The 11790-nt window shown below is 38.6% G+C and overlaps 1 protein-coding gene across 1 annotated transcript in view; it reads right to left on the bottom strand.

Annotated features, from left to right (window-relative positions):
• Window positions 1-301: 301 nt before the first annotated feature.
• LOC112143295 (dynein heavy chain 11, axonemal) overlaps window positions 302-11790 on the bottom strand; it is a 36205-nt gene continuing 24716 nt past the window's right edge. Inside the window, exons 52-69 of the mRNA XM_024267144.2 lie at window positions 11574-11696; window positions 8115-8319; window positions 7867-8031; window positions 7537-7677; window positions 7180-7350; window positions 6678-6800; window positions 6398-6591; window positions 6171-6319; window positions 5615-5742; window positions 5093-5320; window positions 4501-4692; window positions 3452-3580; window positions 2782-3024; window positions 2524-2703; window positions 2325-2440; window positions 2129-2241; window positions 1915-2055; window positions 302-1823 (exon numbers count right to left, since the gene is read on the bottom strand). Coding sequence (XP_024122912.1) covers window positions 1576-1823; window positions 1915-2055; window positions 2129-2241; window positions 2325-2440; window positions 2524-2703; window positions 2782-3024; window positions 3452-3580; window positions 4501-4692; window positions 5093-5320; window positions 5615-5742; window positions 6171-6319; window positions 6398-6591; window positions 6678-6800; window positions 7180-7350; window positions 7537-7677; window positions 7867-8031; window positions 8115-8319; window positions 11574-11696 — 2989 coding nt within the window. The 3' untranslated portion in view covers window positions 302-1575. The remainder of the gene's footprint in view (window positions 1824-1914; window positions 2056-2128; window positions 2242-2324; window positions 2441-2523; window positions 2704-2781; window positions 3025-3451; window positions 3581-4500; window positions 4693-5092; window positions 5321-5614; window positions 5743-6170; window positions 6320-6397; window positions 6592-6677; window positions 6801-7179; window positions 7351-7536; window positions 7678-7866; window positions 8032-8114; window positions 8320-11573; window positions 11697-11790) is intronic.

Below are 11790 nucleotides of genomic sequence, written 5' to 3'. Positions count from 1 at the left end.
GATTAGATTTTTGTCTTGAGCTCATCTAAAATCCAACTTGGATTGAGAACAGAGAGGAGACATAAAGGATTGGTTATCTAACGTGTTGCTTTCTCACACAAAGCTATCACTATCTTGGAATGGATGTTTTCCTAAAGGCTCGGCTGAATGAATTACACTAGTCTGTTAGTATTCTGCCTCAGCTGCACAAAAGGTCAATGTCAAATGCACCTCATTTAAAAGTCAATAGTAACCATGCACATCATCTCCTGGGAATTTGGTCCAGGATCCCTCCAGACAGCATTGTGTATCATTCAGTTAGCAGAGGGCGAGCAGAGAGCCTTTTTAATCCTGACCTTCCAATAAAATATGCTCCCTATCCGGAATTACATGGTTCAAAATGGAGACATAAGCTTCCAACAAATCACAAACCCACTCGGGGGAGAGCTGCGGCGGCATCGGACACAAACGTTACAGGTTTGACGGTATAATTACATGATCTAAAGACGACTCTGTCACAAATAGGAGATAAAAATAATAAAAAGATTTTACTTTGGCTGTTAGCAGGGGTGCAACAGATCACAAAACTTCCAGAACCGTGTCACTGTTTTAGGGTCACAATTCGGATCATTTTTCGGATCAGTGAAAAGTATAAAAAAAAAAAACAAGAAAAAAAACAAGAAGATAAAAGCTTAAAATTACTTTTTTGAAAAGCTTTAAAACACATATTTGAGACAAGATACAGAAAGTACTGCAAACCATAAATGTACACTCCCATATCCTTGAACTTTGAACAAAAACAGAAATATAAAACATGTAGTTTCTGATTACGTTTACATATCTGGGGACCAAATCTACAAAAACTGGGAGAAAATAATTCTTAATAAGTATTTTCCTCCCTTGCCCCCACCCCCCACAATGTCCAAATTAAATCTTACATGAAAAAGTTTAAATTAAACTTTCATTATTTTTGGTATTAATTGTAGTATTGAAACTAATTGTGGGAACATTTAAATATTTCAAATAATTATAATTATCTGTAGTACATGTGCAGGTGAAGCACTGCCATGTCCCCTCTTCCTGGCCATCTTTGATCCTTTTGGCTTGCCGTACTGCCTTCCCTGACAGCACGTCCCTGTTGCAGGAGCAGTGGCTGGCGGCGGGACAGCAGCTGCTCCTCACAGAGATGCTTTTATTCAGCTCTTCCAAATAAATAAATCTCTCAGAATCCACGTCCTCCATGAAGAGTTCGAGAAAAGTATTTGATGGAGGCTCCTCCTACACCTGGCGGGAGCTTCAGGTTTACAGACTTTTAGATAACCATCAAGAAGCAACTTGGACGCATGTTAAAACAAAGATGATGTACAGTAGTTGTATACAGTTGCATTTGGTGTGGACAGACAATGATTTTAATAATCCTCTGTACATATGTGGGCTAAACCGTGGCTAGTGATCCGGATAATCCGTGATCCGTTACACCCCTAGCAGTTAGTATCTATATTTAAGCTAAACAAAAGATAAATGGCTAAAATCCTAAAATACTATTTAAGATGTTGTCAGTAGCTATTCAGTAGAGAGTCTGTTCACATCAGTGCTTCACACGGACAACAGCAGTGCAACTCCAGCTACAACCCACTTAGCTGGAGGCTGTTTGGTGCGGAGGTGGAAGGCCCACACGTAGGTGGACCCACGCTGCTTAGTGCGGTACACCGGACACCTAAAGGTGTTCTTTAGATCCAGAACCTCCGATGGCACAGCTCTGACGTACAGTACCGGCATGGATGGGGTTAGATCTCTTAAAACGGCCTCAGAAATAGTACCGGCCTCAGAGTCCCAACGGGCCCCTAAAAAGAGGGACGAGACACTTCAAACTAAACCCTTTATTTTGTCAATCCAGTTTCATTATTTCTGACTGTTAGAGTCATGACCACTGACCTTCCATGAAGAGTCCGTGGATGTAAGCGCCCTCCCTGGGAGGGTGTCCAAAGTCATCTCTCAGCTTCTTTGTCACGTCCACAGTCAGAGTCATCTTGTCCAGGGGCCACTGATTCTTTCGAGCGATACTCTGCAGCACAGCTGCAACCACGATAATACATGTAAATATTTCTGGTTTTAAAATCATCGGATTGTTCTCGAGGCGGGACGTCACCGGTGAGGAAGGACTGTGGGCTGAAGAGTCCAGGGAGCCAGACAACTGCAGGGAGTCTGAAGTCATGAGTCCAGCTGTCCAGCTCCTGACAGCTGAGCAGTACATCACTCATCCTAAAGAGGAGACAATCCTTCATTAATAACTGTTATTTAAAGTGCTAACTGAGCCAAAATATCCACACTGGTAACTTAGTAACCATTGGGCCAGCGTCTTAGTCGATGGATAAGCAAGCCTGGTCCAAGAATGAGGCACAACGTTATTAAAAAGTTCAAACTGTAGAGTCTCCATACTGGAGGAAAAGGAGAGTTCTCCCTGTAGATGAAGAACAAAAACACATATAGTAAGATTTAATTGTTATTCTTGTGCTGACAAAACACCATCACAGCTAAATGCACCTTTAATCCCAATTCCAGCTCAGTGAGAGACCTCTGGATTTCTGCCAGCAGAAGGTTCATGCGTTCACACTCCTGAAGGCACACCACAGCGTAAGGGCTTCTCTCTGTTCTCTCCATCATCTTTTCCACGTTGTAATCCTCAGGAAGCTTCTTCAGAATGTCTTGTATTATAGTCATAACCTTTCAAATATCATAAAATTGATTAATAATGAGAATGGGTCAGCCACTTCTTCAGAAGAATCTTCTATCTGTTCCCACCTCCTCTTCTATGCTCTCAACCACTCCCTCCTCTCTGGCAGAGCCGTGCGGCTGCAGCTCCAGCAGAGCCCTGAAGAGGTTGTCCGAGGTCACGGTGAGACACTCCAGCTCAGCGTTTGGATGGAGGCCGTACAATATTGGGCTCTCAGTGGGGAGATGCTCATCAATATAACCGTGGTAACCACTGTAGTCCAAGAATGGAGGAGCCGGAAATCCCGGACACAGAGAGAGGCTGGATTCAAGCTATATGGCAAAAAGAAAAACAAAAAAGGAACCATGACTTTGGATGTAAAAAAAGTTTAAAAAAAAATAAATAAAGAGTTTTTTTTTCAGGATTTACAAGAGCAGGCATATATGTACATAACAGTATATACACTGCATTTAGAGGTGTCTTCTTAAGCTTCAAAATGTACATCAAACCTGGATTGCACTTTAAAAATAATCATACTTGAGTGCAGTTTTCATTTACATCCCAAGAGGGCACCCTTTACCTTGATAGTCACTGAAAATAGTTCAAAAAAGTTTTATTTATCTGCAAAAGTAGCGCAAAGAGTATACAATAATGTCATGTTTAGAGTTTCAAAATTGAAAGAAACAAGTTAAACTAAGGTAATAAATACATACAAAATAAGACAATAGACACTCAAGGTTGCTTTAACTACTCAATCACCATTTTTGGATGCATGAATTGCTGCAGATAGGTCATGCAGAGTCTTCTGTCCCATTCATCGGTGATGTGACCTCCATACATGATCTCTCCAAAAAGGTAGCACAAGTCCTCCCAGGGTACCTGCAGAGACTGTCAAAGGCTCTAAGAGTTCATCAAAAAAAAAAAAAACTGCAACAGAATCTTAAAAAAAAAACAGTAAAAGTTTGCTAGTTTTAGGAAATTGGATATTTCTTAAAATACTTCCTTCTCTTTTCATTTAATTGAAATGCTGTACAGTATATACATATGAACACATCGCTCAAAAGGCTTTGGCAGTGAGTGAAATATGAGAACGCGTGTCTCTTCCCCACAAATGTGCGAAATGTTTCCTTAGATGACGATCCGTAAGGGCGAAGGAGGAAGAAAAGAACTCGGGATTCATAACAAATTACAAAAGCTGCAAGTTCACAATCATTTGTACCTGTATTGTTTTGCAAATTACTTCCTTCATCAGCTCTAATTGCAGTGATCACTTATGGAGCGTTGTGAACTGTCACATTGGCTGCATGTAATTACATTTAGGATAACGCTTCATTGCCTTCCTAATGAATTCTCTGTATACGCACATACAGGTTACTGTTTGGTTAACATAATGAAGGACATTCGTTTTTGGAGGGCAGAATACCTTGGAGATGTAATTGGTTATGACCAGAGTAATAAGAGTTCTAAGAGAAATGCATTAGGAGCTGCGAGGAGTGCAGCGTGGAAAGAATGGATTTTTTTTTTTTTGTTTCTACGAAATAAAGCTTAATTATAGGATGCATGTTCACAATTATTAGGAATTGGAAAAAGTAAATGTGGATGAAACATTTCATCACAAATAACACTGGAACAAATTGCCTCAAGAAATAATTGGAGGGACATCTGTGTCTGAATGTCACTGCTAATCCCATCATCAGTGTAAATTTGACTACTTTTGATTAATTAGAAAAAAAGGCAAACAAAAGTTTTGTTAAAATAATTATGATTCATCTGAAGAAATTAAACATAAAAAAGAAAAGAATAAATACTCTGGTGTTGGCCTCTAAATAGTTGAATAGCACAATGGTTGAGATGATGAGGTCTCCTTTGCTGAAGGGGTAGTTGTGGTTCCATCCTTGCGGGCCAAATTTTCGCCGCTCTGTTACGCAGGAATGAAAGAAGCAAAGGGAGAAGAAGAGGGAGTTGAACTCTCGCTCCCTTGAGCAAACGTCCAGTGTCTCCTAAAAGTGAAAAGCCAACAAGGAAGAAACAAAAATAAAAAAAAAATTGCAGCAACATTTTTTTCACATGCCTTGATGAAAATCTTGTCAGTAAAACCATCTGTCAGAAAATCAGTAGACTTTTATATGTGGAAAGAAAATAAAATACACTTTATGTTCTATATTTTCTATTTTTATAAATACCAGCTCATTTGACAATAATAATAAAAAAAACTACAATCAGAGTCATTTAAATCCTATTTCTTCCTGAATCTGTGTGAACTTCAGCTTCTTTTCTCAGCTTCCTCCACATCACTGCTTGATTAGTAATTTGTGTCAACACCCAGTTAACTGCTGCACCTATTGCTATGGTGCTTGTGTGTAAAATTTCTCAAAAGGCCTTTAACATTTTTATACGCACCTGACTGAAGTTGCTTAGAGCTGCGTGCAAACTGGCGTTCATGCCTGTGGGTGGTTCGTTTGTGATTTTTATGGCGCTCTCCAGCATGCCTCTGGGGATGACATGCTGCTCAGGCCTCGGGGCTGGCTCCCCAGTGAGGAAAACCCTGTAGCTGGGATGACAGTTCTCCGCCGCAGTCTCCAGAAGAGCGTCTAGAGATGGCAGCCAGTGAGCCACCAGGTGAACATTCTGCACAAAAGCATCCAGAGACAGAAGGATTTCAAATAAAACTATTTTTTGTTTGTTTCTACAACAGATATCCACAAATTTGCAAGAATCACCAATTCACTGAGTTGCTGCCTTCTCCCTAAAGGAGCCATTTACGGAGGCCATCTAGCCAATTATGGCTTTTATTGAACCAAATTGAGTTTATTTCCCATGCACAGGGGATGAGATAATATCATTAGGAGGAGTAAAGGGATGCTGCAAGTGTAGCCTGAAGCCATTAGCGGTAGATGTTTTTCATGAAAAAAAGTTATCCACCTGCAAAATGACCCAGTGTCCCTGTTGAGATGCATTCTGGAGAACCTTCTCAGCCACTCTTTCCTGCCCCTGTCCCAGAGAAACATTGTGTAAGGTGCCCTTGTCCGTGGAAAATCCCAGCTTCAAACCTATAGACAAAAAAATATATATATATATGTTTACATAGGTGTAAAATACTTCAGGCTGCATTTGACCCACTGGTCAAGCGTTGGACATACTGATAAAAGTCCAGGCGACTGTCTTGTTATTTATTTATTTATTTTCTCTAAAACATTAGTTCTGTGTTAACAAAACTCTCCCATTCTTAAAAATCACGTTTTCTCTTATCAATTTTCAGAATAGTCACTTGATTCCTTTGTTTCAACTAAGACTTTCTTTAAAACTGTCGATAAATGGCTTTTAACTGGGGACATTTTGAATTATATTAACATGAATTTGATGATTAGGATGATTATAGAGTAACAAATATGTCAAATTATGAAGGGGGAAATACATTTCACAGCAGTGTTGAAGTAGTTAAAACAGTTTAAAGCAGTAAGTAACAAACACCAAGTACCTTGTTTTTCCACATCTCTGAGTGGATCCACTCCAGGAGAGAGGATGAAGAACACAGGGGTTGAGGGTCCACAATCCTCATACAGCTTTTCAAAATCCAGGCGGGGAGTATTTATGTATTTGCTTCCCATGCTTTCTGCCACAAACTTCCTGTGGTAAAACCCCAAGTGCTCAGTGAAAACCCCTACGCTGACAGATCCAAAAGCTCTGAAGTTATACTACTCTTACTGTAACGCGTAGGTCATCCGGTCGGGGCGCAGAGCTCTAAGGATAATGAGCTTCTGAAAGGAGCTCTTGTTCTTCCAGTCCTGTGGAAGTCTCTCGTTTTCGGGATAACTGGACTCCACAATCTTTCTCCAGGGCTTTGGCAAGCTTTCCATGTCTCTGTCGAGTCCGCTAAAGCAGTCCATTCTAGATATGCCCTGCATCAAAGCCACTAGCATTACTACCACACTCGGGAATGGATTATTAAATGCTTCTGTTTTCGAGATGATGGTCGGGATCATACCTTGATGGCTTCCCAAGCTTGTGGAGAGAGGAAAGACACTGAGCTGAATTTACCAGCTTCCACTGGGAAGTGCAGTAAAAAGTAAAACTCCTGCAGATCAATCAGGCCTTGTTTGAGCAGAATCTGAAGGGAAAAATCTTTTTTGTATTAATCACACTTAAATTTCTGACAGAAAACTATAAGTGTGTCAACTTAAATGCCCTGAATAAGTAGCAGTGAATGTGAAACTGCCAGATGAAGGACAGCCCTCAAAGTAGCATAACTCTGATGAAGAAAACAGTTGGCACAATGACAGATAATTGCATTATGGTATAAGAACCAGCCCCCCTGTCAGAACCAACTGTCTGAACAGCAGCCGTTGGCCAAGGTATGAGAGGTAATCAATAGCAGCGTATGGTAGAGCTGACTGCTTTTAATTGAAGTTAATGTGGGGGCAGAAAACTACTTTGATTGATGAGAGTGACAACAAGCCCCACCTCTGAGGCGGACCGCGGCCCCTCACCTGGAAGACAATGTGTGACAAGAAGGTTAACTTGTCTCTCTCAAACAGGCCCTGGCTGGTGTACAGGAATACAGAATAGGTGATGGCTTCAGTGAGGGTTTGCACCGTGGTGCTCACATCCTCATCCCGTTCGGCGTGTTCCATCGCTTTGTTAAACATGGAGTAAAAGGCCTGAAAAGCAGACAAAAAGATGAATCCGTGATGAGCTACATGGTGCTTCAAAAGGGAACCAACATTTTTTTATGTTTACTTTGAAGATTTTATGCTATTTGAGCTACGGATTAAAAACAAGAAATACAACAGATTTTTTAACAAATACAGTTCTTGTGTTCTCCTGAAAGCTCTCCAGGGATTCACCTTGAGTGAAAACTGGTAAATGGGGTTAATCTTGCTGAGGTCGTTGATGATGAAGAAGAGGAGTGACGCTCTTTCAGCTGCTGGGCGGTAGAGCTCCCGAGCCTCGTTGATCTTTGTCTCGTTCTCTATGGCCTCCAACACCTGTGTGTTCCAGTTTACAAAATGAGCTATTAGGCTTTCAGTCGTGCTCCAAAACCATCTCATTACACGTGTTCCTAACTATACTATATACCTCATGTGTAATGCAATAAAAACAGGTGTTTGCTGTTGTATAATTTAAAAATGTGGGGCTTAATGAAAAAAAAGAACCATATGGTGTAATCACATTACCTTGCACTGAATGAAAGCAGCCATGCTCTTGGTGTTTTCCAGTTGCTCCACGAGAGAAATATCTCCCAGAAAATTACCCTGAGCTGCAGAAAGGCGGCTTAGGAGGTCATCTTCGCACCTTTTGAGCTCAATCTTGAAGTCGTTCTGTTGCTTGGTTAACTGCATCTTTGTCCACAAGTATGTAAGGTTTATACGAATTCAAGTATTGAAAGCAGATTTTATATTTTCATAAAAAAGAAGTGGTTTACCTTAGAGGCCTCGAGTTCAGGTCTCTCGTAGAACATCACTTGTCCTAAAAGCTGCTCCTCCAGCCCCACAGGAGTCACTGTGAAGTTTATGAGGGTGGTTTGAGCCTGGAGCTCGGGGGGGAAGTGTGGATTGGTGAGTTTGGTGTGAAGAATAAGCCGGAAGTTACAGTTATATTCACACTCCTTTTCCCCAATACGGATATATCTAGAAGTAAAAGAGTAAAACAATTTATTTAAAACTTTGGTTATATGAAGATGTATTCACCAAGTAGCACTATTCATATTTTGTATTAAATGTTGAAACTATGAATGTTTAATGAATATTAGTAATAAACGTTTCGAAAACAAAATGTAATCTAAGTCCTGTTTTAGATATATATCTAAACAAGCTGTCCCCAGCAATCCTGAAGAAATTGAGTAAATTAAAAAGTGGACAAGATGTTACATTTTTTAAGAAAAATGTGATATTTGTGATAGAACCCAAATTACATCACAAACAAAGGCTTAGTACTTAGTTTATAATACTTTTTTAAATTCTTTATTTAATTTCTAAAAGGCAGAAGAGGCTGGCAAAAATCTTTAAGCCAAAATAATCCTAGTTTTAGAGTTTTTTTAAAGGGTTTGAGTACCACGCACAGTCAAACCTATTTACATTTGACTTAAAATAATTGACTTGCAGAGTGATCAATATCTGAAGGACAAATTTGTCAAGCTTTAAGATATGCTATCAGTGTCTGATATCAGAGTAGCCCAGATTAACTCCCTTGACTGCACAGTTTTTGTTCATGTTTGCCTACCTTCTGAGCAAGCTTTTTCTGTAAAGAAAACTAACTAAATTAATCTGAAAACAAGGTTTGAGCATTTGAGGGACATTCTGACATTATTTTGGAATGGAATTGGGAGGCTCACGTGAAGGTTAAACAGTGAAATGTTTCAGAAGCAAAATCACAAACATGAAGTAACCTTTAAAAATTGACCGTCACAAACGGAATAGCAGAGCTCTGTGAAAACAAACATTTGTTGTATTACTCCAAAACACTACATTTTGTAATTATAAATGGCAGGTGGTTAAGTCTTTGTATCTGATTTTGGTCTGATATAACCTTGTTACTCTAGTACAGGGATAGGTAACTCCAGGCCTCGAGGGTTGCAGTGTCTGCATGATTTCCAGATATCCAGGCCCTACTCAAGACTGATTACCTGGTTCAGGTGTGTCCATCCAATTAGAACATGCCAGAGCAGGATAGGTTGAAAAACATGCAGGAATGCGGCCCTCGAGGTCAGGAGTATCCCATTCCTGCTCTACTAGAGCCACAACTTAATTATTTATGTAACAGAGTCCAAGGGCTTAATATTTAACATCTCTAACTTCAATTTCTAGGATGTTATTAGCCAGTTAAATAGTAGGTATAACTAATATGTAATGTAAACTTGAAAAAAAACCTCTTAGATCTGGAGAGTCAAACCATTATGAATAATCTCATATTCTTCAGTTTATTTATAATGACAAGATTTTTAATTTCCTGCATTTTGATTTGTACATTTTATCCAAGAAAATATGAATTTAACAAAATTTCATGTGAAGCATAGCATATTTTTCTAAATAAAATATTTAATAAACATAATTCTAATATACTTGCACTTATTTGCACTGTGCAAAAATAGGAAAATATCAAGTTTTATTATTTATTAGTTGTTATATAACCAATATAGAAATTGGGTTAGAGAAATGCTATGAGACTCGTCTTTCAAAACTATATAAAAGTCTTGGTGTAGTTGGCTTCGACCTTTAATTTGAAAAAAAAATAACTGGTATAACTATGATTCTGAGAGCTGAAATATTACTAAAGCTTTCTTGATTCAACTCAAGTATATGTAGTTATTTGTTTGGGAAAAAAGTTTAGCCTTGTGTATTTTACAGTAGAGTGAAAGTAACGTCAAAATTCAAACTCCATGTTTTCACCATTCAACCCTTTTCATTCTTATGAAAGATCTCAACTTTGCCTTGCTTTTACTTTAGTAAAACTGTTTTGAAATATCCTTGAATAAACATGAAAGATTATCATAATGCCAGCCAATACTTATTTATTTCTGCAATTCAATTAAATTAGCACAGGCTTGATGAACCTGGTGGGTTTTCATTTATTTCTAATTACCCCGCAGGTGTCAGACAAGGCCCCAATTTTTATGGCACAGGTTTCTTGTAGCCTAGGTATGGTTCAACTCTATATCTTCACAAGCCAGAATTAATGTACTATTGATAGAACCATTACTCCACCAAATTAAAGTCTTTGCTGATGGATTGGCTTGTAGTCTTCCGTCAGCCATGAAAGGAATAATTAGTATTCATTACTTCACACTCTACAACATTCCAATTATTAATGAACTTCAGCTGTGGAGCCCTACCAGATCCATCATGGCTGCCCCACAAGGTTGTATTAATCATTGACAGAAGCAAGTGTGTGGATCATCTACAAGGAATAAACTTATAATCAGATTTACTATGATAAATTGTTACATCTGGACAGACAGCCTTTCAAAATAAGCTCAATGCGGAGGCTCCACAAAACTCAATATTCATGGTACAACATAGATCAGGGCAAGAAAGATGTAAACATTTCTGTGGAGGGAATCTAAACAGAACATCAATATGTGGTATTTTCTATTTATGCAGCTGGTTGATGGAATTTACTGTATTTTTCTTTTTCAGAGTAATGGAGCAACAGCAGAACAGATTTTCTGCAGCCATTTTTGACAGAACTGATGATTTTGGCGAATAGCTGCTATATTATTAATTATTTAAGTCAAGTAAGAGTCAAGTGTACTTTGGGGGAAATGGAACACATTTAAGATAACAAGAGATATTTCAAAAGTTGAATACTTTCAATGATGCAACTAATTATTTTTGTAAGAACTGTGTTCATTTATTGATGTTATTTGAGTGGAATTTACATCAATATGAGCAAACTAGTGTTATAAAATTATCGACTTCTTCACTGGATACATAATAATGGAGGATCATTAAATCTAGTGTGATACATGCCGGCATTTTGTACTACACAGACATACTACATACATAAGCATGTTCTCAATTTGCCTTTACACCGACGCTCAGCTGTTCAATATTCATTACTCCTAAAGAATATAAACACACAAATGTACATCCATCACTGCTCTTGAGAGGCCAATCAATATTTTGGCCTGTGGGACTTGGAACTTGAGCTGCAAATTCATTTCTAATCGAAAGCGTGGGCAATAATACTGCATTCAGTCATGTCATGCTGCTGTTTCAATGCGCAGTGTGGTTAAGCAATCTGGAAAATCTCTGCCAGTTGTTTCATATTAGTGAAATATTGGGAAAGGCTCATGAATAATAATAGAAAAATGTGGCTTATTGTAAAAATAATTTTGTTTTTTTTTAATTGTGTACTTTTCATCAGATGTAAAATTGTTACAAACCGTCCTCTTTTGATCGTCTTTCTGCCTAGCAGAGGCTCCAGGATTGGGTCGACTTTTTCTGGCAGGTTTTCTATCAGAACTGTTTCACCACAGATGAGAGCTTGTTGAATGACGTCTAGATACCTGTTACAAAAAAAGAAAAAGAAAAGAAACAGAAAAATCACTATAATACCCATTTTTAAGTTACCACAACCACAAACAGAAAATCAGGTGTAGT

Source organism: Oryzias melastigma, linkage group LG16 (genome assembly GCF_002922805.2).
Source record: "Oryzias melastigma strain HK-1 linkage group LG16, ASM292280v2, whole genome shotgun sequence".
NCBI lineage: Eukaryota > Metazoa > Chordata > Actinopteri > Beloniformes > Adrianichthyidae > Oryzias > Oryzias melastigma.
This window is presented reverse-complemented; position numbering and strand designations above follow the sequence as displayed.